Source organism: Vidua chalybeata, chromosome 4 (genome assembly GCF_026979565.1).
Source record: "Vidua chalybeata isolate OUT-0048 chromosome 4, bVidCha1 merged haplotype, whole genome shotgun sequence".
Taxonomy (NCBI): domain Eukaryota; kingdom Metazoa; phylum Chordata; class Aves; order Passeriformes; family Viduidae; genus Vidua; species Vidua chalybeata.
In genome coordinates, this window is record NC_071533.1 from 29,918,238 (window position 1) to 29,943,173 (window position 24,936).

Here is a 24,936-nt window from a genome sequence, read left to right on the forward strand (position 1 = left end):
TTTATCATGTGTATCCATCCTTCCTCTGACTCCTTTATCCTCGCCGTCTTTCCTTCTTTCATTATAGTTATTTTCAGCTGTGCTCCCACCTCTCTATCCAAGCCTTTCCACTTCTCCCATAGTCATAGATTCTTTGTACAAACCCTGGCCATCTGTTCCTCACTCTTTGAATCCTTGTCCTGTGTTAGGGTTTTTTCTATATATCTTGCCTCCTTCTGCTATTCCTTTCTGTATCCTCAGCCTTTATTTTTTGTTATAGAGGATAACCACCATGACTTAGAAATAATGCACAAAGAGCTGAGGTATCAATTTATTTCAGAAATTTTTAAATGTGAAATAATAATTAAACAATAATTAAAAAATCTAAAAATACCCAAGCAATTAAAATCTGTGAGCTAAGAAAGCAATATCTTAAATGAGATTATGTAAAAATCATCTTTGCTTTTAGGCAAAAGAGGGTCTTCTAACCTCACAGCATGGCAACCTTGCATGTTGTGTAGGACAGAATCTAAGAAATTCCTTTATCTCCCATAGTTTGTCATTAGTGTCTCTTGCATTAGTAAATGATGTGGAATATAGAGGATCAAGAAAATTATAAGATGCTATATTTGGTGCTTCCATGCTGGAAACCAGCTTCTGTGATTTGCACTGCCTTGAGAGCTCCTTCTGTACATCCATTTTACAGAAAGCAGAAACATTCCTTAAGAACTTAATGAGTATGAAAAAAAAAAAAAAAACCAAACCAGAAAAAGTGACACCTTTATGACCTCTCTTGCAGAGAGCATTGGCTTCTTTGCACTTGCAGTGTAAGGGTCTAGGTAAGCTCCTTGGCTTCTCTATCTCCTCTGTGGGTTTCGTTCCAGAAAACTCCTGTGTTCAGAGATGCCAAATAATGTGCTTTGGGGTTTGTCTTCCTTGGACTTAGTGAACTGCAAACTTCATCTAAGTACTTACCCTCTTCTGAACTGCATATCTCTGTTTAGTATGGCATCATGTGGGGACTAACACACCTCTTACAAGAATTTTGTGGAAAGCCTGGAAGGAGTACTCTTTGACTATCCACCAAAATTAAGATGCTGGTGTACTTCAAACCCCATAGTGAAACCTGTGTTGCCTCTGTGGTTTCTTGCACTGAGAGCACCAAGTAAACAGCTGGACATATTTTTCCTCAAATTATGCCTTACCATTAGTATAATTCCTATATAAATTGAAGAAAACGAAAGCATTCTTTTAGAAAGGAGACTTTCTTGTCTGTATGCATGCTCACATATGCATGAAGACAGAGTAATTATTTTTAAAAATTAAGTTGTGAAAGGAACCACTAAACCCAGTGAGCTGCAGTTGGGCTGTATCCTAATCTTTATGGACCCACCAGTATGGAGTTTCTCTTTACTGTTATGCCTGATCTCCAAGACTTGTCAGTAAGCTCTGCCTGATATTTATCATACATTTACATTTAATACTCTGAAAATATGGACCAAACGTTTGAAATTGAGACGTGATTATACTTCCAAAGGAATTGTGTTGCATGAATGTATTTATATCAGCTGCACGATTTTAACGATATGGTTAAATTATTGAGGCTGGGGTTTGCAAGAAATATCTGGGAATGTTTTTGCACTCAGTGGGATTCTCAGTGAGAAAGGGAATGTAGGAGTGGAGGACTCGTGGGGGATCTTGGAGTAGAGCAGAGTAAAAGCTGAACTCTGATAGCTGTTCTTTTCACAATTAATATGATATACTGGTATACTGATTGGTGCTTTAGTTTTAAAACTAAAACAAAGGGTACTCAAAAAGCATGCTATTGTTTTTTTTTTCTTTTGTGTTGGTTTCAATGCAGTAACTGGTTTTCCAGCTATATTTTATTAGAATTTTTTTTTCATTCTCATTGATCTCATTTAATATTTCAAGGTGCTTTGTCTGATGCTGAGTACGGTGTCCCTGAGGGTCGAATCCTACTCCTGCTCAGCTTAAGTTTCCAAAGTATCTCTGGAAAACTGCCAACTGAACTGGAAAGGCCTGGTTCAAGATGGGTGGCAGGTTAATGGAGAGAGATGTCTCTTGGCAAATTATTTCTCCTGATGTAACAGAAAAATTGAAGGATTGTTCACACCAACCCTGTGATATTCCTCTGCCTCAGGCCTGAAGGAAGGGATCTCTGTGAGGTCTAGCAGTGCAAGGGCCACACAGTAAAAGGGGACCACAGCTTTGCATGCCTTTGAACAGAGGCTTCTGTTCATCAGCATGTAAAAGGATTTGGGGCCGTGCCAGTGGCATACCAGACTTTGGGAACACCGGTATCTGCTGAGCAGGTGGACCTGCTGCAGCTTTTGTCACTGCTTCCATTGAATAGGGAAAGGAACCAAAGGAAAAGGAAAGGACCAAAGGAAATCATCAGATCCAAAGCCTCCATGTTACAGGGTTCCTTTGGATAGAGATGCCAGATTATGGTATGAAATAGGATTTTAGTCCCATGCTGAACATGCAGTATATAACAAGATTATGTGCTATGGGAATGAAAATTTTTTAGACTTGAAGTTGTTTCCTGTAATTCTTCTCTGTAGTTCAGAGGCTCAGATTTATATTTGGGCACTTTCATATTTATTTTGTCTTTATTTTTATTACATAAGTTATAAAATGTCATGGTTTGACACTGGCGCAATGCCAGCACCCCCATGAAAATGCACCTTCCCCAAATAAATGCTGTGAGATGTTATCAGGAACAGAGCAGAGCAGGCCCAAGCTTAATAACAAAGAGATAAAAACTTTATTAAACTACTACTACTAATACAGAAAACACATAAACTAAATCCAGGATGAAGACCTTTTAAAACACCCCTCCTCCTCCCAATTTCCAAAACACCCACCATGAAACATCACCTGGGATTCCTGATCAAATTACCACCCTTCAGATAATCAATACTCAAGCTATCAAGGGAGAGGGAAGTCTCTCTTGTACCACAGACCCCCCAGGAAACACAGTTGCCACCTCCTGTGTTTCCCTGTCACACATGGCAACCGCCTGGAGAAAATCTGCCAGTGTGACACTCTCCTTTCCATGTCACAGTGCTCTCACCACCGTGCATGGACAGACTGCTCATAGGGCTCCTTTAAGGATGCTTTGCCACGGACCCAAAGATACAACAGTTCAGCTTCTCATCCTGGGACTACAGTCCCCCCCATTTTCCCCTGGGGCCAAGGGTCCAAGAACAGAAATCATCTTCTTTCCCGAAGACAGAGGGCATCACCATTCCCTCCTCAGCTTTCTTCTGTTCTTGCCATTCCTGTGCTGTTAGTTGCTGAAGCAGGTCTCCTTGGGTCACCACTGCATCCCCCTAAAATGCAGTCTCTATTGCAGGAGATTTTGGTTCAGTCCATGGCTAACAAGAAAAGTCCAGCCAAAAGCTACTTCATCATCTCCTCCCACCTAAATATTTCTTCTTCTAACATCTCAGGTCCCGGACTGTCTCTCTTCCACTACAAATCAAGGAGGAGTAATATTTTACAAAGCCCTCATTTCCTGGAAAGGGTTAAAAGTTCAGACTCCCTGGACGGTTGATATCTTGGTCCAGCGTTCCATCTCCCACGCTGGACATCATCCCCCCCCCCCTTCTCCTTCTCCTCTGCTGGCAAATCTCCAGGTGCCGTCAGGCTCTCTGTCACTTTCCCTCTGAGGGGGGGGACAAAGGCATCTCCACTTCTCTCCACCCTTCCGTCCACAGGAGCTGGCTGGGTTCCAGACCCTCAGCCCCCTCGGCCTACCTGGACAAGGCCGCGTGGCTTCCCCTCCCCCACCCAGGCCATGGCTGGGCAGGGGAGAGTCTGCACTCTCTGACGACCGGAACCAAAGAGAGACAGTTCTCCTGGGAGTTCTTGCTTTTAATCCCCTGTGTTCTCAGAGGTGTGTCCATACTTTCAGTGGTCACTCCAGGTGCCAATAGCCAAACCTGACCACTGATTGGTTTGACCCAACTTCCTGGAAAAAATTCACTTCCATGTCAAACCACGACACACATGTATTTTAAAATTTTAATTTTTTAAAAAATACATGTATTTTAAAAATACATATCTACTTGTTTATTTAAATACATTAATATATGTGCACATTTTATAGCCATGTTTAATATGTTACTGAAAAAGTTTGATTTTGTTCTTTGTTTTCTTTATCAGTTTGCTGAAAGCAGTCAGAAAAAAGAGGCTTTACAAAAAAGCATTGAGAAATCAAAAATTGGACGTGAAGATACTGTAAGTTGCTTTGGGGGGAGGTAATCCTACAAGGAAATAGTGCTAAAATGTGTTTAGTTCTTGTAAATACTAATGTAGTATTTCCCGGTATTTTCAGATTAAAAAATATCTTTAAACTCGAACTACCCAGAGACATGTACCAGAGTTGCCAATAGTTGCTGAATTGCCAAATCTGGTAACTACAAACTTAGATGTTGGTTTGGGTTTTTTTCAACTTATTTGTAATATAGATTCCTAAATTACTGTTCTGAGCAGTCATGTAAACCTGGTGCTCTTTGCATGCTGAAGCTTTTAATACTGCAAAAAATATATCTAGGCTTCATGTTTGTCATAACAAATATACTAGTTAGAAATACTTTGTATGGTATTCTAAATTGCTGACTTTCATTGAGATGCTCAGTCTAAAGCTATTTAAGCCTCCAATGAGCATGCGCAGCCAGAAGCTTTCAGGAGGAATTGGATTTTGTAGGAAAGTGCCAAATCTTCAAACTGTTTTGTAGAAACACTCTAGGTTTTCCCTATGTATGTTTTGTTTATCTAGTAAGGAATAGAGTGAACTTTACCATCAAACTCTGTTAAAGTTGCAGTTCCACAAATGCAATTAAAACCTGCTTTTTGGCAGTGTCTTTAGTGGGGATTCTTTATTCATTCATTTGCAACAGACTGTAATCAGGAATCATAGGCAGGTTTCTCACGTAGTTGTGCTTGTCGTGTTTTCAAACAAACTGTTTCAACTTTGGGCTTCTCCAGCATGTGGCCTGCCCTACAGAAAGCTATTGGTCTGGAAATCCTGTTCTGGCTGATGTTTCCAACATTTTCCTTCCTGATTATACATCAGGAAGAAGTCCTAAAAAATGTAGATTGTAATGCAGGTCTCGAAGCATCTCCCCTCCATACCTCAGCATCTGGAAACTTGATTTCCATTCTGCATTTTCAGAACATGCTGAATCCAAGCTGTTGGCAAAAGCATGGGGAATATGGAATTTTGAGGTGGGGCGAGAAACCCTATAACTGTAAACAAAACCCCAAATCCACAAACATCTCAGACTGCTGCTGGGTTACCATGGAGATTGCCACTGGTAAAATCTCAATGGCTTACCAACTCGTGCAATCTGGCTCTTCTAGGCTACCCTAGCTTGAGTTATTTGAATATCAGCCAGTTCCAGTGTTTGTAACTACAGACTGAATTAGAAGTATGTGCTGAGCTGGCTGTGGGAGAGCTCATGTTGATTCAGTGTCTGCAGATTCTTACTGATTGATAGAATCTTTGAGGTCAATATTGTGTACAATCCTAGCAAAAACTACCATGTCATAAATGTCTGAATTTATTTTTGAGACCATTGCTCTTAAATGGTGTAGAAAAAGAAAGAAGACAACTAAATTCAGAGGGTGTTCATACACAGCATCTCAATTTGTAGAAGAGTGGGTGGTAGGTTTTTCTGTAATGCCATCTTTAATTACAAGACTAGCACTCCTAAATACTGCTTAACCTTTAAGCCCAACAATTAAGAGATCTCTTTGGAATTTGTTAAACCATGGTTCAACGGTTGTAGAAACTTGTTCTTTTGTTGATCCATTTTGGCCATAATTTTTTTCCTTCCAGTTGGTATTCAGTATTATTTAGAGTCACTGAGAATTCTATGTAATAAAATAAAATAAAATGCTCAAGTGGTTTATAAATGGCAAGCAGTAGTGAAAACAGCTTTTAAATTTGTATGTTTTTATTTTTAAAAAACTTTCTGTGATAATTACTATTTTTAATGTTTGGGGTTTTTTTTTGTATCTCCCAACATCCTTTGAATCCTCAGGTGGATCGTGCAGCTCTGCTGAAGGAACTTGCTGCCCTTCGGCAGAAAAAAGAGCAGCTAAAGACAGAAATAGACAAATACAGGGAATGTGATCCAGACGTGGTTGAAGAGATGCGTAAGTTGTGTATTGTTTAATGTGATCTTTTCCCTGAAAAGGTCTGCACTTCTCTAGCTTAAAATCTGGTATTCAGAGCTTAGTCAAAGAATGACTGCTTTTGTCTTTAAAGCTGAGCAAAACAAAACAGGTACACTCACCATTTATTTTCATGTTCTGTTCTATTATATTTGAGGAGGTTTATTGATACTTACTCTGCCACCACCTGAGCAGTTAAGAAACAATCCTATAATTAAAATACTCTGATGCTTTAGAAGTAACATAAAGATCATCCTTTGCAGAACTGTATGAATTCTATAACTTGTACTGTACTCTAGAATGTGTGTAGGAAGAGGAGTCTCTAGCTCCCGTTTACCTTCAGTTCCATGCTGTTATATCTTTCTACTTTGTCTTGCCTATTTAAAACATAAGCATTTCATTACAAACACTTAATTGTCGCTTACATGAAAGTAGGTTATCACACTCTTGACTGACTGTACTATCTCTGACATGCTGGGTTTTGGTTGGAGTTTCTAACTCTAATGGAATACAGAAAATGATGAGTGATTTTAATACAGAATTTGGCACTGAAATGCGCTTAATATTCTGATCCTTAGCATGAAAAATGAAAAGCATGCATGAAATTTTATTGAATTTTCTCTACTGCAGCTTTCATGTTTTATTTATTAGGCTCTTACATTGCTACCCGAGCACCACTGCATATTCAGGTTGCTATAATGCCAGAATGCTGTTACAAAGTGACAAGAAACAAGCACAAAACTTTTTCTGAAAAGAGATGTGGCTAAATATTTCGCCTTCCTATTTTACTAACAAAGTCCACAGCTTTAGAGCTGTTCTGAGAGAAAGCCAGGAACATAAGCAGAATTGGCAGCATTCTCCAAATTTGGGCAGATATTATTTATTTTGAGGGGCTGTGACATTTTTTGTCAGCTGTGTTATCTTTCCCCAAGGATGTAATGGTATGCCAGGGAATAAGCAAACTTGAGACCTGAGGTTAGTTACTGTGCTGTAAATCCCTTGCTGCCTGCTCTCTTGAGGAGAAGACACATTCCAGCTGATTCCAGCTGTAAAAATGAATGAGGTTAGGCAGATACCAACAGCAGAGGGATGTGTAGCAGTGGGTATTTTAACTGCTGAGGTACCCTTACAGTCAGCATCTCACAGAATGGTTTGAGAGCCTCTTTTTTGAAACAGTCACAGTGAGCATGTTCCTAAATATGGCGCAAGGGAGCAAATCACAGCTGCAATGCTAGGGTAAGCTTCATTAGCTGGCAACATGGAGACTAGTATCCTGGAAGGAAAGAGAGAAAGGGAAGGAAATGTAATACTTAGTTGCTTCAGTCACGCCCTTGTCTTTTGTCTGTATGTTGTGGCTTTGGGTTATTTTGTCTAAGTGTGTGGAAGCTCTATGTGAATTTCTGTGATGGAGGGATGAGCATTTAAGGAACTTGTGAGGTTAGCACTGTTGAGCTACCTGTAGGCTTCCCAGGGGAATATGCAGTAGTGTTTCAAAATTAATTTGTCCTTGAACTTGATTTTAAAAGTTTCTCTTTCATTATGTGTTTTGTCAGGCATTGCTACACTGGCAGTGTGTATTGTTGCTGGCAATGTATGAATGAATAAATGGTGGTGTCAGTTTTGGGGAGTTAATGTCCTTGTCAAAGCTGAATGGAAGTTGACAGGCTTTATGGAAGAGGAAAAAAAAAAAAAAAAAAGGTTGAGGGGCATTTCTTTTGGTTCCAGAGTGCAGAAAAGTGCAAAGGGAAAAGTAAGAAGGCAATGCATTCAGCTAGACATAAAAGTTATTGCTGCTGTTTCACAGAAAAAAACCTTATTGTAAAAGTTACTCATTCACGGATTTTCAAACTGCATGTGGGCGATACGATTTTCTGCTTCTGTATAATTTAGATAACATAACCCTTGGGATTATTTTCAGTTAAATCACCTGAATCACCTGAGCAGATTTCTAACTACCTTATTTTAGAGTCAGAGATGGCTGTTATGTTATGTAATCACACTCTTTTTAACAGTGTAATTGTTCAGTAAAAAATATTTTGTAATGGGCAGTTGTCACTTTCTGCCTTGGGTTTTCTCTCTTCCTCCTTAATGACTTCAGCCTGTAAGGAAATCTTCTTGTTGCTCAGTGTAATATTTCATCCTGTTAATTTCTCATCCCATATGACAGAGAGCTGCCTTGATTCTTCTTGCGGTATTTTAGGGCTATGTCAAATTGTTGTCTGTTTTCAGTGGCTTTCAAATTTGGTGAATGCTTTATTGTGTCTTTTAAGTTGCCCCCTCCCTCAGCAGAGTTTTGCAGAAACAAGCCAATTGCACAGCAGCAAGGCGCATTAAAACGTGCATGTGCACACACACATATACATAATTTTCAGGGTCAAAACAAAAGTTTGAATGATTCATAGCAAATATCTGAAGACTCAGCTAAAAACTGAACATCTGTCTTTGCTTCCTGAATCTCATGGTGGGAAAGTCAAGCTTGACCATGTAACTAAATATATTATAATGCATATTCACAAGGGGGCAAGTTGGAAAATTAATAACTCTGATTTTTGCTGACTTCACTGTTCAGCTAGTTCACTGTTTTAGTGTCACTAACAAATGTTTTGCTCTATGTTTTGGCTTAGTTTCCTTGGCTTTTGTATTAGAAGTACATTGCAGTATAAATTTTAATGCCTTCTCAAATTTACAGCATTTGAACACAGAATTTGTGTGTAACAAGTAACTAGAGTAAATGGCAGAAGCAACAAGATTTAGGGACTGACCACTAGAGGAAGCTACGTAATAGTCTGGTCTTGTGGATATATTCATATAATTCCATTTTACAGGAACAGTATTGTAAAAATATATCTAGAACAGCAAAATATATGGATTTTTTTCTAATGACCCCTGCAGTTCAAAAGTTTCTTTGCCACTTGGTGATGTTGTTTAAGACACCTTCTGTGAGTTAGGATTGATTAATAAATGAATTCTCAAAGGCAGTAAAACTGACAAGAATCATTTGAGGTAAAAAAACCAAACAAATAGTGGGATTTTGCGGCTTTTGCTCTTTGCCCTGGCTCGGGCAGCTGGGGCACCCGGCTAGGCGCTGCCTTTTGGTGAGACCGAGGCTGCTGCATGCATAGAGGTTCTAGGGCTGAGCGCTCCGGCGTGGGTACACAGCTTTCGCAGCCATACGCTGAGAGGAAGCAAAGGGACGAGAGAAGGCACACCTTGCCTGCGTGGCTGAGAACGTTTATCTCCCGCGTGGCCGCTGCGGTGGCTGGAGCGGCGGTTCCCAGGTTGCGCACGTGGACAAAATGGCGATTGAACAATGGAAGCATTGGGTTAAATAGGGGGCGGGCAGACAGGGGCGGAAGCCCCCCTCGCCCAATGGGGACAGACGACAGGGGAGTGGCGTGGACCACGGTAACCTACGGGAACATAACAGAGGTGGGTACAGGGTTCTGGGACAAATAGGATTGCAAGGATGGGGTGACTGACACAGAACTTTCAGGAAGAATTTGGGAGTGCCTACAAGATGGACATGTGAAAGCTCCTATGGCAGACAACTTGGAGCGAACCATTGTGAGGGGAAAAGGGGGGTACAGAGAACCAACTAACTAACATTTATTAAAACCCCTAACTGAACCAACCCGGCATACAACAGGATTTTATACTTTTCTATTAAATTTGTGATCCTGCTTCAGATGGTGCAGGACAAGATCATGGTTTCTCACCTTTGAGGCATTCCTATGTAGGCTAGAATATATTCTCATGGAGGAGCAGCCATTGTAGAGAGATTTGTCTCTTATGTGACATGGCATGCATGTATGCATGTTGGAGATGTGATGCTGCTAGATTCTCTAAAGGTTATGGTAGATGACAAAGCCATGGAGAGTGCAAGCTTACCACAGTTTATAATTTATGCAGATTTTCATAAAGTCACCATAAAAATAAAAAACTCCACCTAATATCAAGATTACCCTGCTTCATACATTTAATTCTTTCTGTGCACCAGAGAGAGGTGTTAGGGAGCTAATAAAATTTTTCTCATAAATAATTGTATAGAAAATTTTGTCTGGCAACGTAAGCATATAAATGGTAGGGACTTTCCTCTCAGTTGCTGGTCAACTTGTAATTGGAAACAGCTAAACACTTTCAGTGCTCACTGTAAAATAAACATTTCTAACGTCTCAAACTTCTTGTTCTTTCGCTGCAATAAGAGGAATGTTGGTTTATGCTTTATTAAAACATTGTTGGGCCTTTGCATTTTTTTCACAATAGCCATGCTTTGTTACTGTGTGCCTTTGGATAGGGCAGCTCCTTCAGAAATAGTTACATACTGACTGCAGTGACTTCTGTGTGGTATGATTGCTAATATTTATGGGGTCTGGGATCTTGCCTGTCAGCATTCCTTTTTGATTTAGCATGTTTTTAGAATGTCTAGTTGCTAATAACTTTTATGTCTTAGGCTTTTACCTTTAAAACAGTGATCTGAACGTGTCTAGGCAAACTTGTTTTCTGAAAAATTAGCAAACTACCAGATACAACACATGTAGCAATTTTGCTACATGAGAGCTTTTTACTTTATCTCTCTCTGTTTGTTTTTATCCTGATACAAGAGAGACAAGTGGTTCAAATGGACATGGTTTCAATCCACAAATAGCCACATAGTTATTCATTTGAGTCTCTGAATGTGTGATCTCAGTTACATCACTACCACTACAGTTCAGGGTTAGATAATTTTCTAAAACTAATACTTACATGATTCTGTGAAAATAAATTTTGGTAAAACATCCAGACTTTACTGGATACCACGAAAATACTGTGTTATATGTAATATGTACTTGAAAGTGTTTTTTTTTTCTTTTTAGGTCCTTCAAAAATTTCTAATTCTGATTTTTCTAAACAATGAAAATTTTAGCTTGACAAACTGAGGAATTGTCAGGGTATAGAGACAGTATGAAAAAATAGTTCTGTATTGTTCAGTTTTTTCATTCATCTTAATACCTGAAGGGTGAATGCTGAAAAGTTAACATTGATTTAGCTAGTGGGTTCTTTGGAGTGCATCATTTGAGGGTTGTTTTTGGGGGATGTTTTTTTTTGTTTATACTGTTCTCTTATGTTCAAATCCATTTGAAAACATGTTACATATGCACAAGTACTTCATGTTGCAAAAACTTCAGTACCAAGTGTTAGATTCTAGTGGGGATTCTTACTAATGCTGGGAATAGTTCCTGTTCCCAGAAGAGAAACAGTAGTGAAGAAATGAAATGAAGATTGGACTATCCTGGCTAATGGAGAGACTTTAAAATGAGTTGTGTCAGTTTTACTCCAAATGCATCAGAATGCCAATAATTTACAAGAGAGTTTAATGGATTGTTGTTCAAAGATGGATTGTTGTTCAGAAATTGTATCAGAAGGGTGGTTTAAACTAAAAAGCTTTGTCAGCAATATCAGCTAATGAACTATTAAGGATCTATTTTTAAAAATGTAATGTTTCCACTTGGAAAAGTGGAAGTCTACAAATAATTTTAAGACTGCTCTAGGTGCCACCAAGATCAGTAGTGTATAGATGAAGCCTTTAGAGAAAATTGTTTTTTAATCACCTTTAGATGCAGTATGTTCAGTTTGCAATTAGGAGGATATTTCCTAGCTGCTGACCATGAAATACGCACCTGGCATCTGAGAGACAAGCTGTGCTTTTTACAGTTTGTGCAGCAGTGCTGTTAACAAAGGTCTGCAGTTGGAAATTAGTCATTCTGCTGATGTTAGACTTGCGTCTTCACTCACACGTACGTTAGCAGGTCAAACTATGCTTTCTTTGGAGTGAATCAGACACTTGCTTAAAAGTACATAGAAAAATATGTTATAAAAGCAAGAACTCCTTTTTTTTAGTTAGTCTCATCTTTCAGAGTATTGTATATTTAGTATAGTCATCTTCAGAGAATCTGGGTGAGAATGTTACAGGAAATAGACAATGGATGTTCATGTATGTAACTTGCAGGCTATCTGCTGCTAATCAAAACAACACCACACAGCTCGCACACCCACACCTTTTTTCTTCCTTCATCATGGAGTACCAGAATACATATAGATGTGCACTTCTATTGGTTCTCAAGAAACTAAGAATTCTGCTTTGTTTCCCCTGCTCCCTATGCTTGTTCTTGGAATGTCTAGTCATTCATTTGGAAGGTTGGCAAATTAAATTACCTATTCAAAAACTACATTAAAAGATAAATCAAACTTATGAAAACTAAACATAACTTAGTTTCTAGGAAGAATGAGGAATAATAAATGTACTTGTATGTAAACATAGTTTCATACAGTAATGCTAAAATTTTAGCTGTTAAGTAAAATCGAGAAAAGGAACAGGATACTTAGTGAATGGAGTTACAAATGTGTACTTGGATTACTGATCCAAGCTCCTTTGGTAATCATAGGAAACTGGATGGAATTGCCAGTTTAAGCAGAGTATCTGCTCCTTTATCTTCAGCCCTTCTATTTTTCTTGTTTTAATCTTGAAAATCAAAGGAGACTTGTTTACATTTCAGCTATTGAAAAGGCTGGTCCTTTGACTAAGGAAACACTTGCTAAGCAGAATCTGGCTGTGATTACCAGAGGCTGTAATGTAGTGGTTTAAGGACCTTCCCTGACAAAAGCTAGTTGAAGAGTTCTCACCTTGGCCCTTCATTCCAGTGCTAAAGTTCACCAGTGATCAAAGCAAGTTGTCAGCTCAAGTTAGGAACTGGTGGTGTAGATGCCTGTGTCTTGTGATGGACTCTCTGGAGGTCTTTGAAATCACTCTGTCTATCCAGAAAATCTAAAGAAATATTTCACTGCCTTCTTCACAAGACTTCCATACATGTGGTCATTTATCATTTACCTCACAGAATTGTCTGTTGTGTGGTGGTGTCCCTGAAGAGCAACCAGGGATCTTCTGACCAACTAGGAACAGGGGACAAGTATTCATAAGGGCATTTTCATGAATTCTGCAATGAATTGAACTGTTAGAAAATGGATTTTAAAAAGCCTGAATGAGGGAGCAACAGGACTATGTAAATAAGTGAGTAGCTTTTGGCACTTAGAAAGAAAGGGAAATATAAGAGCCATGAAGAATAATGAATGAAGGGCCACCAGGTCAAACTGGACAACATAAGAAGTGTCTGTATATACATACCTAAGGCACAAAGCTTAAAGTGAAATGTGGGGCTTTTGGCTGAAGCTGGAAAGCTAAAGTCCAAAAGAGTCATTTGGCTTTCAGCAAAAGGCCCTTATTCTCTGCATTTCAGAGAACGTCTCTGTGTTTGGTCTTCAGATAAGAGATTACTCTGCAATGAGAAATTGTCCTAAATATTTAGACTCATGCATACTTGTGTTTTATACCTCAAACACATTCTAGCCAGACTTTCTTAGGTAGTGTCAACTTAAGCCAACTTGCTTTAAAATGAAGCTGCATTTTAGCTAGTTAAGCAAAAAACTATGTTTTGTTAGTGGGGCTTTTCTTGGACACTCAGAAGGCAGTTGGAGGACCAAATCTTTAGATAATATATGTAGCAAACACCCTGCTTAATTGAATTTACGACTCTGGAAGGTTGCTTTTTCTTTAAATCAAATGAGAACACTCACAAGACATGTTTTTGTTATTTTTCTTTATTTTGTTTCTTATTTGTTTCTATTGGAATGACAGAAAAAATATGTAAAGTGAGAGGCTCATAGGTGAAGTATGTAGGAATAGCTTTATTGTCTCTGCCAGTAAATCCCTATGGCAAAAGCTGTTGAGCTGCTTGGCAATGGTAGATACTTGATAAAATTTGTGATGTGGAAAATAGCTACTTATGGCTGCATTTATGATACTCTTTTATTTAGGAGTGAATTGGCTTATGGTTACATTTATGACACTCTTCTATTTAGGAGTGCTGTGATGAAAGCATCTAATCTGTAGATCCATTTATATATGAAACAAAAAGGCTTTTGTGGAGTAAGTATTTTGCTTATCTTCTAGTGTTAGACCTGCTAGGTTAGCTGTAGCACTCATTCAGATAATTTTGATGGTGATATTCAAAGGAATGTACTGGTCTATATATTTTCATGACTTTCACATGCAAAATTAGGTCAGGAAGGGTATTGTGGATTTTAGTTTATTGTCTTTACTGCTAACATGCAGAACTGTCAAACTGAGGTCTTCCCTGGCCTTGCTTAAAAAAATGTATTGCTAATCTTTTATGTTAAAATATCTCCCATATTTTATGGGATAGTATGTTATGTTTTCATTATGGGTTTATCTGGATTATGATTGAATATTCCTAATATAGATACCTTATTCTGTACTACTTAAGTGAAGATTTTGCAGGGCAGGTTGTAAAAGTGCAAGACTAATGTTGGCACATATGATAGTATTTCCAATGTTTTTTTTTCCCTTCTCACTTTAATGTCATATGAGCTAGTTTCACTGAAAAGAGCAGGATATCAGAGATATCAGATATTTGGAAACACCTAGAACAACACAAAAGTTTTCTCTCTGCCACTGTATGAGATCTTTGTAAATTGAGAGAAGTTTGTCTTTAGTGTTTTGACTCAGTTTTGCATGACACTATTTTACAGAAAGTAGGGAAATACAATCCTGATGAAACAGCAGTAGTGTGAAATCTCAAACTACTTTATAATTTGTGAGCAATTCAGTATCAGAAAGGGAGGTGGAATTGATGAAGCTCTGTAATATGGTCTGTCACGTGTGTGCATCTGCCCAGTGTTTATATTAATGAGCTGGATAATACAATAGAAGATGATGCAGATGATGACACTAGGAGAGACTGCACGGACAAAAGACTGATTTCAAAATGATCATGACAAATTGCAAAGATGGTCTAATAAACACTGGATAGCACTCAGTAGTGGCAAGTGCAAGGGTGTTACCTGTATTCAAGGATATTGTGCTACACAAATTATCTGAGGCTGTTGGTTAAGGGGGAAGGATTTGAAAAAAGATGTCAGCGTTATAGTAGTTTACAGGTTGAATATAAGAGTTTTTGTTGTGCCAAGAAAAACACCTGAGATACAAATGAGATGTATGAAGTAATCTTTCTGATCAAGGCAGAAAGTGTGGCACTAAAGTCTTTAGCATGGCTTCAGCTTTAACACAGTGTCAGTGTTGGATATCTCTGCATATAACCCAATTTATTTTACAGCATTCGTATATTCATGTAACTAAGTGCTCAGAGTAGAGCAAAAGGACATTGAGCAATCTCATTCTAAGAGACAAAAAAACTTTACAAAAATAGAGCTCAAAAGAAGATGATTCCTGGTGGGTTTTGCATATCTGTGTCTCCTCAAGAAAAGAAAAGGAATAGCCTGTTACTCAGGTTCATGGAGAAGATGGCAAAAAGTAATAGCCTTAAATTGTAGGGCCAGAAAATTGGAAACCTTAAAAACAGGCAACAAATACCTCAGAAATGGTATAGGTAAAGTTGAACATGCCCTGAGTTGTGGTGACAGAGACCAGAGAACCTCTTGCGATGCTTTCCAGACTCTTCTCTACAACATCTGTGACACGTGAGGTCATAGCAGTTGCAATCCACAACTGGCCAAAACCCATGGTGCCCTGGGATGTGAAATACAGTTATGAAATACAGTTCAGCAGCTCAGAAGTGTGCAAGTTCCTTTAGCTGTGCTGAAGGTGCAGGATTTATTAGTGAATGGAATGGGGAAGGAAGAGTTGTCCAGTACAAGAAAAACAGAGTGGTGTCAGGGAGCCCTGAATCAAGTTGGTGTGCTTGTTTCTGTTTTGCAAGCTTTTTGCTTCCCTCTGCTCTTTGGATGAAAATTGATGTATTTTAGTAATGCAACTAAGATTTCAGCGCGGGTTTTCAAGTACAACACCTGAAAGATAAGTGGTCTTTTTCTGTATTCATATTTAATATGAATATAGTAAACTTAAGTGCAAGAGCATGTCTTGCATAGAGGAATTTTTTGGTAGCAATTCTGACAAATTCTGTTGGACATTTTTCAAGGAGACCCTGTGTATTGATGAAATTTGACAGTGTGACCTTTTCATACAGGACAGAGGGAGTTTTTTGCTGATGAGACTTGACACTTTTTCAAACACACTGACAGAGATCGCAGACCCTTTAAAAGCATATTCTCAGCAATGTGGATCAGCTTCTTAGTAGCTTTACTATGCATTGCTACGTCTCACCAGGTAGACAAGACTGGCACTGTGGTAACTGTTTGCAGGTTCATTTTCAAGTATATATACACTGATGTTGCAGCAGAAATGCTGATTTAGTTGATTAGTATATCTTTATTCTTGAGTATTTTTCTATCTCAAGTAGCTTATATTGTGTTCTCTGCTTTTCAGAATAGTTGTATATCAGTAGGTAGCATTCATAACTCTCAGTGCCTTTTCTTGTAGTGCTGAAACTTTATTCAGAATCTAAAATAAGTCAATATAAAAAGTTATGTTGAGTTTGTGATGCCATTTAAATGAGAAATCATATTTACACATTAACTTGAATTTAGTCATGAATTCTGAAGCATTGTGACCTGTTGATAAATATAATGAGGAAGAGTGTTGTGTAGGTACTGGAGTATGGGGGAAGAGTGATGTGTTATTTTGGATTCAAAGGAGTTGACAGAATTCTGATGTGCTATCACTTTTCTACATGGCTGCTCTTTATTCTCTTTATAAGAGGAAAAGCCTCTTTGGGAAGCATGAGGGAGGATAAAGATTTCCAGTAGTGTGGGGATATCTGCCTGGTACCGGGTTACAAAACATTCTTGTAAAGCTCTTCTTGCCACATTGCAATTCAGCCTGTTGACAGTGTTGTAGATACTTATTCTCAATGATACTCAAATATGGACCTTAAGAAGCCTCTTCATCACATCACTGCCATAAATAGTCTCCAATGGCAAGCCACAGGCTCTTGATCAGAGTCTGTGGTGTCAGTTTGTGAAGGGACATGTGGGTAGGAATTACTAGGCAATAACCTTTTGTACTTTCTATGGATGACGAGTGTATAATTTCTATGCTCACCTTCTACCCCGGCCTTTGGAGATGGGATCTTTATTTGCACGAGATGTTTTCATTAGTGGGAAAAATTTTGAAAACTGCATCACAGGATGTTATAGTGATGCTGCCTGAGGAGAAGTAGAAAAACAAGTCTGTAACTGTCATGATGACATGCTAATGTTTCTGGAAAGTAAGGGCAACCTATGTACAGGAGAATGATTATCCACTGCCGGAGCCTTCCCCCAGATTGGGGTGACTCCGGGTGGTGGTAAAGTCTCTCCTCCAACCCGTGCCTTCAAAGAAAGACTCAGTAGTCTTCAGTCGTCTGGTCTCAAGGCAGTTTATTGCATGTTATCTCAAGGCACACAGACTCCCTGACATTGTCCCTGATTTCTTCTCCCTCTGCGTCTCTCTCTGCGTCTCTCTTCGTCTTCTTCTCTGTCTCCGTCTCTGTCCCTGTCTCTGTCTCCCGAGGGGCTGGTGCCATCTTTTATATCACACATTACGTATTAGGTGTTTATAGTTTTTCCCCAATGCCTATTACCTATGTTGAACAGTGACTTTCTACTCTAAACCAATCTGTGAGTGCCAACACCACCAAGAACATGGGGAATAGGAAGAAGAAAGAAGGAGGACAGGGCACGCCCAAATCCCTCCATCTTAGAACCTCTGACCCCCATGTACAAAACTCAGACCCCTCTGTACAAGGCCTAAAACCCCCCTGTACAGCGCTCAAAGATTCTTCCTTTCACTTTGTGACTACTTCTACTATAATATCTAAACTTTTGTGATTTCTTGTTCTTCCTGCAAGGTTGGTAAATTGTTCCATGGGTCAGACTCAAGACTACAGGGGTTCCTGGCCGCCTGCCAGGGTCTCAGAGGCTTCTGCCCTGGGCCCGGAACATCCAAGAGTGTCTGAGGGACACCTTGGGTTCCGACAATCCACTGCCTTCTGCAAAGAGTTATCCAGAGTCCTGGGAGGTTCAAGTTCACACACAGTTCCTATGGTAGTTGCCATTTTTCATCTTTGAATTCAGTCTAAGTGAATGCCTATTTATTACAGGAATTCAAATCCACTTAATGCACTTAATTTACCCTGACCAGTTTCACAAGAGAGATTGGGAATCTTTGGGCTAATAATCCTCCCTGGTCCCTGAGAACAGTTGCAGCTGTTCCCTGTGTTTCATGCAGAGGAATTGTGATCCATGCTGTAAAATTACTCCCTCGCCCACATGCTGAAGACTGCAGTTGTATTTTGCATGTATCTGCTAACACCCTACAGGCTGATGGGTGACTCTCTCCTTGGTAAGATGCTAATTCCCACTGCAGTCAGGTGCCTTTTAAGTGAGGAAGTCCATAAAATTTTCCTGTGGCATTAGTTGTGGTAGGTCAAAACTGGCACCAAAGTGTGTAAGCTTTATAAATACAATTAGCTTTTGTTATTCTAGGGAAGTATAGGTTCCTGGACCTAGAAGTCCTTGAAGTTATCCAGAAAATGCCGGAGTAGAATCTAGGAGATCAAAGAAAGGTACAGCTCTTTGTTAATTTCTACCAGCTCAGGTGGTTGTAAGCTGGTTCTGGCCATTTGTTTCTTGTTGTTTTGTTTCTTTTACTATAGCTACTGGAACTATAATATGTTGCCTTTACAGTCTGAATTTGAGTACTGTTCCATGACCGTATCCTTAGTGTTCCTTTAATGATATGTGTGAGACTTTAAAAAGTTTTAGGAAGAACCTAAAGTACATTTGGAAAATGTTTCTGGGGAGATGGTGGTGGTTGTTGCTATCACAGTTGTTTTTTGCCATGTGGAAATATTTGAGACTTCTACAGCTTTTGGCCATTCAATTTTGGAATGAAAATAGGATTTTTTATTTCAACCATCTCCCTCTTCCAGTGAAAAAAGTGAGAGAATCTGGGGGAAGAAGAAGAGGAGGTTGTAGTTCCGCAGTATGCTGAGAACGACTGTAGGGGCTTCCTTAGTCAAATCAGAAACATTGTGGCCTTACAGTGACTTGAGTCAATAGATAATGCCTGTTAAGATTTGTTAGAAACACTGCTGTGCTGACATTCTGTGCTGCTGGCCTTGACTCCTCACCAGGTGCTGCCCATTTGCTTTAGAAGCTTCTTGGTGCACCTCTGACAGCTGCCACATGCCCTTTTGTCACCTCTCCTGGCCTGCTCCAAAATACCTGCAGGTCACTGGTAGCATGCCACTTACCTGCGTTGAAAAGCATGTTTCCAACCCACCCTCATTTTCTTTTTAGACATTCACTGTGGCTGGACCTTCCTTTCTGTACCTTTGCTTTCCTCTGTGGGGATAGAGGGGATTGTCCCTGTGATAAGGACAATCACAGATGCTTGGGATAGTGGTTCAGCTCCCAGAATCTGGGCTTTTTTGAGTTCTCTGCAGTTCTCCCGAGATACTTGGGGTTGAGGGGGAAAAACTTTAATGAGGACTGGTCAAAATAACTCTCTGTCCTATAGCCTTTCACTGTTTTGGGCATATTTCCAATTGCGTTTTGCTGACATAACAGACCAGCATTTTGAGTCTTGCTGCTCCTGGGCCTTGCATTGCTGTACATACTGTGGTTGCTTTTGTTCAGTTTTAGAGACAAAAATGCAAGCTTCCATTTTCTTTCTTAGAAAATGCCAAATGTGCCTGAAATTAGTCAGCAGAGGATATAGGTATGTGCCTCAGCCAAATAAATTACTTGTCTCCTGCAGACATGGGAGTGGGAAAGTCTATTGATTCATTGTCACATAGCTAGGTGAAATAAATATGTAATATCCAGAACAAATGGTTCCAGACAGCAATCACATACATTGTCAGCCTATATGCAGATGTATAGATACAGACTGTAACTAGAGCCTAATGATAATGAGAACATCTGGAAGCATCTGGAAAATGTTGCCTCCTCTGTTGCTCACCTCTACTGCATATTTGGCCTTTCATTGTCTTGTGCAGATTCATTACTGGAGCACTATTTAGTAGCTGCCAAAAATCAAGTTTGGTTAGAGCAGCTCTGGTGAGCAGGAGGGTCAGAAGGACTCCAGCCAAGCTGGGGACTCTGTGGTTGTGATGGTTTTGGCAATTAGCCAGTTGCCCTTAGTGCTGTGTTTGAGTTTCTCCTTTTTACAGCTTCACACAGTTGGTGTCCTGATTCTGCTTTGGAGTCTGCATTTTTGAGTTCCCATGCTATTGCTGTCTTTAGATCTTCAGCTTCCTTTTCAGTGCAGTCTGAAAACCAGCCTGGCTGTGTGATCCCCTGGAGCTAGAGAACAGGCAGTCAGAAGTAGCATGACTTTGAGTTAGCTACACCCATACATAAAGTAGGTGTGTCTGGGGGTTGTCTGCTTTACTATTCCTGCTTTCCCTCATCCTCTGTGCATGTATACATACAGATGATGCAACCAATGAAAGTCCCAACAAGCAACTATAAAAGATTTCCAGAAAGCAGTGAAGGTGCAAATTTCTTCATTTCTGTCAGTTCTTGTGATGGAGTTGGAGGTCTCTGGAAGGTTCTGGCCATGATGCAGATGTGGCTGGTGTCTTCAGGAGATGCAGATCCATAAGTATCAAAGCCTGTCTCTTGTTCCTCTTCCAGGCATGGCATTGGTTTCACCAGACACACAAGATCATGCAGTGGAATCATAAGCAAGACTTAAGACTGATGCCAAGGGACTTAAACCTTGACTTCAGATAGCTAAATATTCACCTGTAGCCATGAGATACTGGGGATTATGTGTCTATCTGTCTGTCCGTCTGTATTTCCCCATTATAGCTTCCTGCTCTCACTACCATGTTTTCATTTCTAGCCACAACTTGGTTATAGGCAGTGACTGCCATTCTAACTTGTTGTCCAGCCTATGTCTGTCGTCACCTCAGTCTTTGACAGAGGTGTGAAGTCACATTTTCAGAGCGCATGATCACGTATTTATATTTTAGTGCACATGAGCAGTGTTTGCAGGGTGTCAGGATACCATGCTGCCACTGTTGTGGTGGCCAGCTGCTTCCAGGAAAGCTGAGCTTTCTGCTGAGACCTCACAGATGCCGTGGAATAGGTTGGCTTACCTACCACCAGGATGATGTCACCTCACAACTCTGGATCCATGGAGTTTAATGCCATTCCAGTTTCCTTCACTTCATTTCAAACTTCATTACTTGGAGTCAAATACAGCTGTCAAGTTTTACAGTAGAATTTTAGAAAAATGCTGAGGGAAGTGTCGTGGGTCACACACACAAAGTCTTGATGAGTGGAAGCTCTTACTCTGCAGATTTGCTTTAAGTAGGGTTAGGTTAGGTACTGTCCCAAATGCCATTAGCTGCAGGTTTGTTGTCAGAGCTGCCAGTTGTGGAACTGAACAAGTGGGGATGGCAACAAACACTCAGCAAAGAAAATAAAAAGTATCTCTCCCAGGCTAGGAACAACTTGAATTTCTGATGCATGCAAGCAAGCAAAAATGCCATTTTCTCTCCCACTCATTTTTTACTCATCTTTTTTGCTTCCTGCTGTGCTCAAACTTTCTAATTGTAGGCCAATTTTAGAAACTATATTGGTTTTAAAATAGTATATTACTCCAATGTAAATATTTTTCACATCAGTTACAGGAGTATTAAGGTTGGAATAATGAGTACTTCCCTTCCTGTGTGCTAGCAGATGCTTTTTCAACATAATTTGATTTTGCTTAAAGTTTAATGTGTATAACAATGGATACCTGATCATGTATTCATATCTCAGTACCCTGGAGACAAGTTTCATGCTGACCATTCAAATGAGTATTATCATGCAAGTACTAACAAGACTGACTGGGAATAACTAAGTTACACGTAGGCGTGAGAGCCAGAACGATTCTGATAAATTCCCACGTTACAGCCTAACCGGCTTGATTCGATTCAGTACGTACTTTAATGGGAGCAAGGTGATGTAAGAGGAATTCTTCTTGATTGTTTTGCCTCGTGGAAATGGCACAAAACTTCCTTCTAGTAATGGTAATTTACTATTATGTGATTAGTTCTGGAATGGTGTTAAGGGACATAAGCCAAGTTTAATAGCCAGAAACATTATTTTGTCTTAATTTCATTGGGGGAGTTCTCAAAGCCATGGAGACATTCCAGAGCTATATGATAAACTTTTGGATTGATATGATAGACTGCTGCCATGTCATTTTCCTTACCTATATAGATAGAGTCATGCATACCCATGTGATGGTTTACTTATGTATAGAGAGAGGATTATGAAATATTTTCCATCTCTATTGCCTCTGGTATCTTCAGGCCATGTATCTAGTTCCAATCTTGGTGAAGACAGTTAAGCCCCTAGGCAAGCTAAACTGGGGTTATTTTATTTTGAAATACACTTTAAAAACTTATAGTTGTTCATATGGTATCTTTTATGCTCTTTGCTCCTCTGTAATTTAGCTTTGTGCTTGCTGGAATCTTAAAAGTGTAAAACAAGTGTTTGGAAGCAGTAGAATAACTTCCTTACATTGTGTGGTTCCATAAAAATGACATCAACAAAAATTTAGTCTCTGTGCCTTAAAACTATGTTATGATTTTACTGTGATGTATACTTTTATTGTTGTTGGTGTTTTTCTCTGTTTCAGGCCAAACAAACCAAGTGGCCAAGGAGGCAGCCAACAGATGGACTGGTCTGTATTGTAGTGACACAGCTTCGTACTAGAACAGTTTCAGTAAAAGACCTACTCAGTGTTAAGAACTTTAAATTTGATTAGGATTTGACATAGGATAGTCCTCACTTATAAGAACATAGAGAAATTTATTTTACTTATAAAACTATTATGATTCAACTAAAAGAATACATCTTCTCAGTTTAGTTACTGAATATACTTCATATGCCGTAACAGATTTGTCCTTCTGGTGCTGTCTTGTGCACTGTGTTAAATCTTGCAACTCTTTTCCTTGGATGTGTTAAAATCTCTTAAGATGAGGAAAGCAATAGAGATTGGAAATGGTCATGCCCAGATATTCAGAAAGTTTAATTCTATTCTGAATGTTCATTTCTTTCTAAAGAGTAGAATGTTTTGTGGAATCTTCTTTACCATGTGATGGATGCTGATACAAAGTACGTATTTCTCAAACTAATTGATCAGTTTTGACAGGTAAAATGATGCACAGTTTCAAGAAATGCTACTGTGATGACATTCATGTAGAAGTTTAACTCAATTTTCTGTTGTTGCTTAGCTTTGCTGTATTCATTCCCATTTTGCAAAGCAAAAAACTTGTATGTCCTTATGGTTTTTTAAAATCATTTAGAATACTGTTTATAATTTTTTGTCTAGAGTAGATCTCCTACTGATGGACTTCTTGCTATCATTAGTTGTGCCAAGTGCAGCAGGATATAATTGTCTTAGTCTTTGGACTATTATTTTATATATGGGTTGTTTACTGCATATGGGGAAATAAAATTATGTATTCTGGGAGTTGTCAGGGCTTTCTGCTGTTGGTGACAGGCTGTTCTCGAGGCCTCAAATGAGGTAAAGGAACTGTGCCTCAGCCTGTAGAAAGTACTTTGCTTTTTAATTAGACAATTTGGTTATATGCTGCAGCATATTTTTCTTTTGAAGAGACAGTTTTAAAACCAAATGTGTGATGGTTAAAGAAAAGAAAACTATCTCTAAGCTGTGCAGAGACAGGGAACACGTCCTCTCTTAAGGAATGCTGCAATTTATGGGTGTTAAAAATGACGTAATGAGTTTCAGTAAATGCTGCAGTGAAAAACCATGTTAAATTGAACAAAATGTATATGTTAAAGTAATGTGATGCTAAAAGAGACGTGCTGACTAAAATAAAGCTTCTTGAATGTCTTATTTTTAACTTTCAAAAAATACGGTGTCTGAAAAAACATGCAGGACTAGAAAGGACCTTACAGTAAATTTAAATCAAATTTTTATAGCTGTAGACACTCACATAGTAGATGTCTAGTTGAAGAAGGACCTATAAAATACTTACTATGCATATTCACACTTACCTCATCACTATAGCAGGCTTACACTGTAATTGTAGATTTCAGTCTCCTTGTAAAAGAGGAGCAAGAAAAGATAAAGATAACAAATTTTTATTCAGTGCTAAGTAAATTATTTCCTCTTTTTTGGAGGTTATTAACAAAAGCCTCATGTTTTCTGTTCTAAATCTACTTGATAATGATGTTCCCTACGATGTACCTTTTTCATACACACAAGAGACACTGCAAATGGAAGGATTTTGTTGTAGCCGAGACTATAATTCATACTTTTCTAAATACTTGAATGTTTTTCATTCTGTTTACAGATAACATCTTTTCAATAAAGTCCTGGGCGAAGCGTAAATTTGGATTTGAAGAGAGCAGAATAGATAAAGGTTTTGGAATCCCAGAAGATTTGGATTACATTGATTAGTGTTCAGTTGATGGCTGACACAGTTGTACATAGTTTGTTATATATTCATAGCTGCTATTAAAATGTGAATTGTCTCCAAACAGGTGACCATCCTTTAATTTGCTGGTTTTGTTAAGGTTAATAAAATACTAGAAATATTTTTAGCTGTGCTTTTTCTTGTACTCTGTAGATAGTAAATCTCTTGGTTTCTTCTATGAGACAGACTTAGCATGGACAGAGGTTATAGGGAATAATTACTACAAAGTCTTGAGACTGGATTTAACTCTTCCTTTGCTTAACTGGGAGTAGTAAGTACTAAGAGCTAGAAGCTCCAGGATTTATGTTTAAACATGTTGAAGGCTTTGGAGTAGGAATAACTGGGAACAATA

At 39.0% G+C, this 24,936-nt stretch overlaps 1 protein-coding gene across 1 annotated transcript in view; it reads left to right on the top strand.

The window, feature by feature from the left end:
- The window catches only part of MND1 (meiotic nuclear divisions 1), a 42,904-nt gene extending 18,197 nt beyond the window's left edge, over positions 1-24,707 (top strand). The window contains 4 exon segments of the mRNA XM_053941674.1: positions 4,171-4,245; positions 6,054-6,168; positions 22,778-22,822; positions 24,462-24,707. Coding sequence (XP_053797649.1) covers positions 4,171-4,245; positions 6,054-6,168; positions 22,778-22,822; positions 24,462-24,568 — 342 coding nt within the window. The 3' untranslated portion in view covers positions 24,569-24,707.
- The last annotated feature ends 229 nt before the right edge of the window (positions 24,708-24,936 follow it).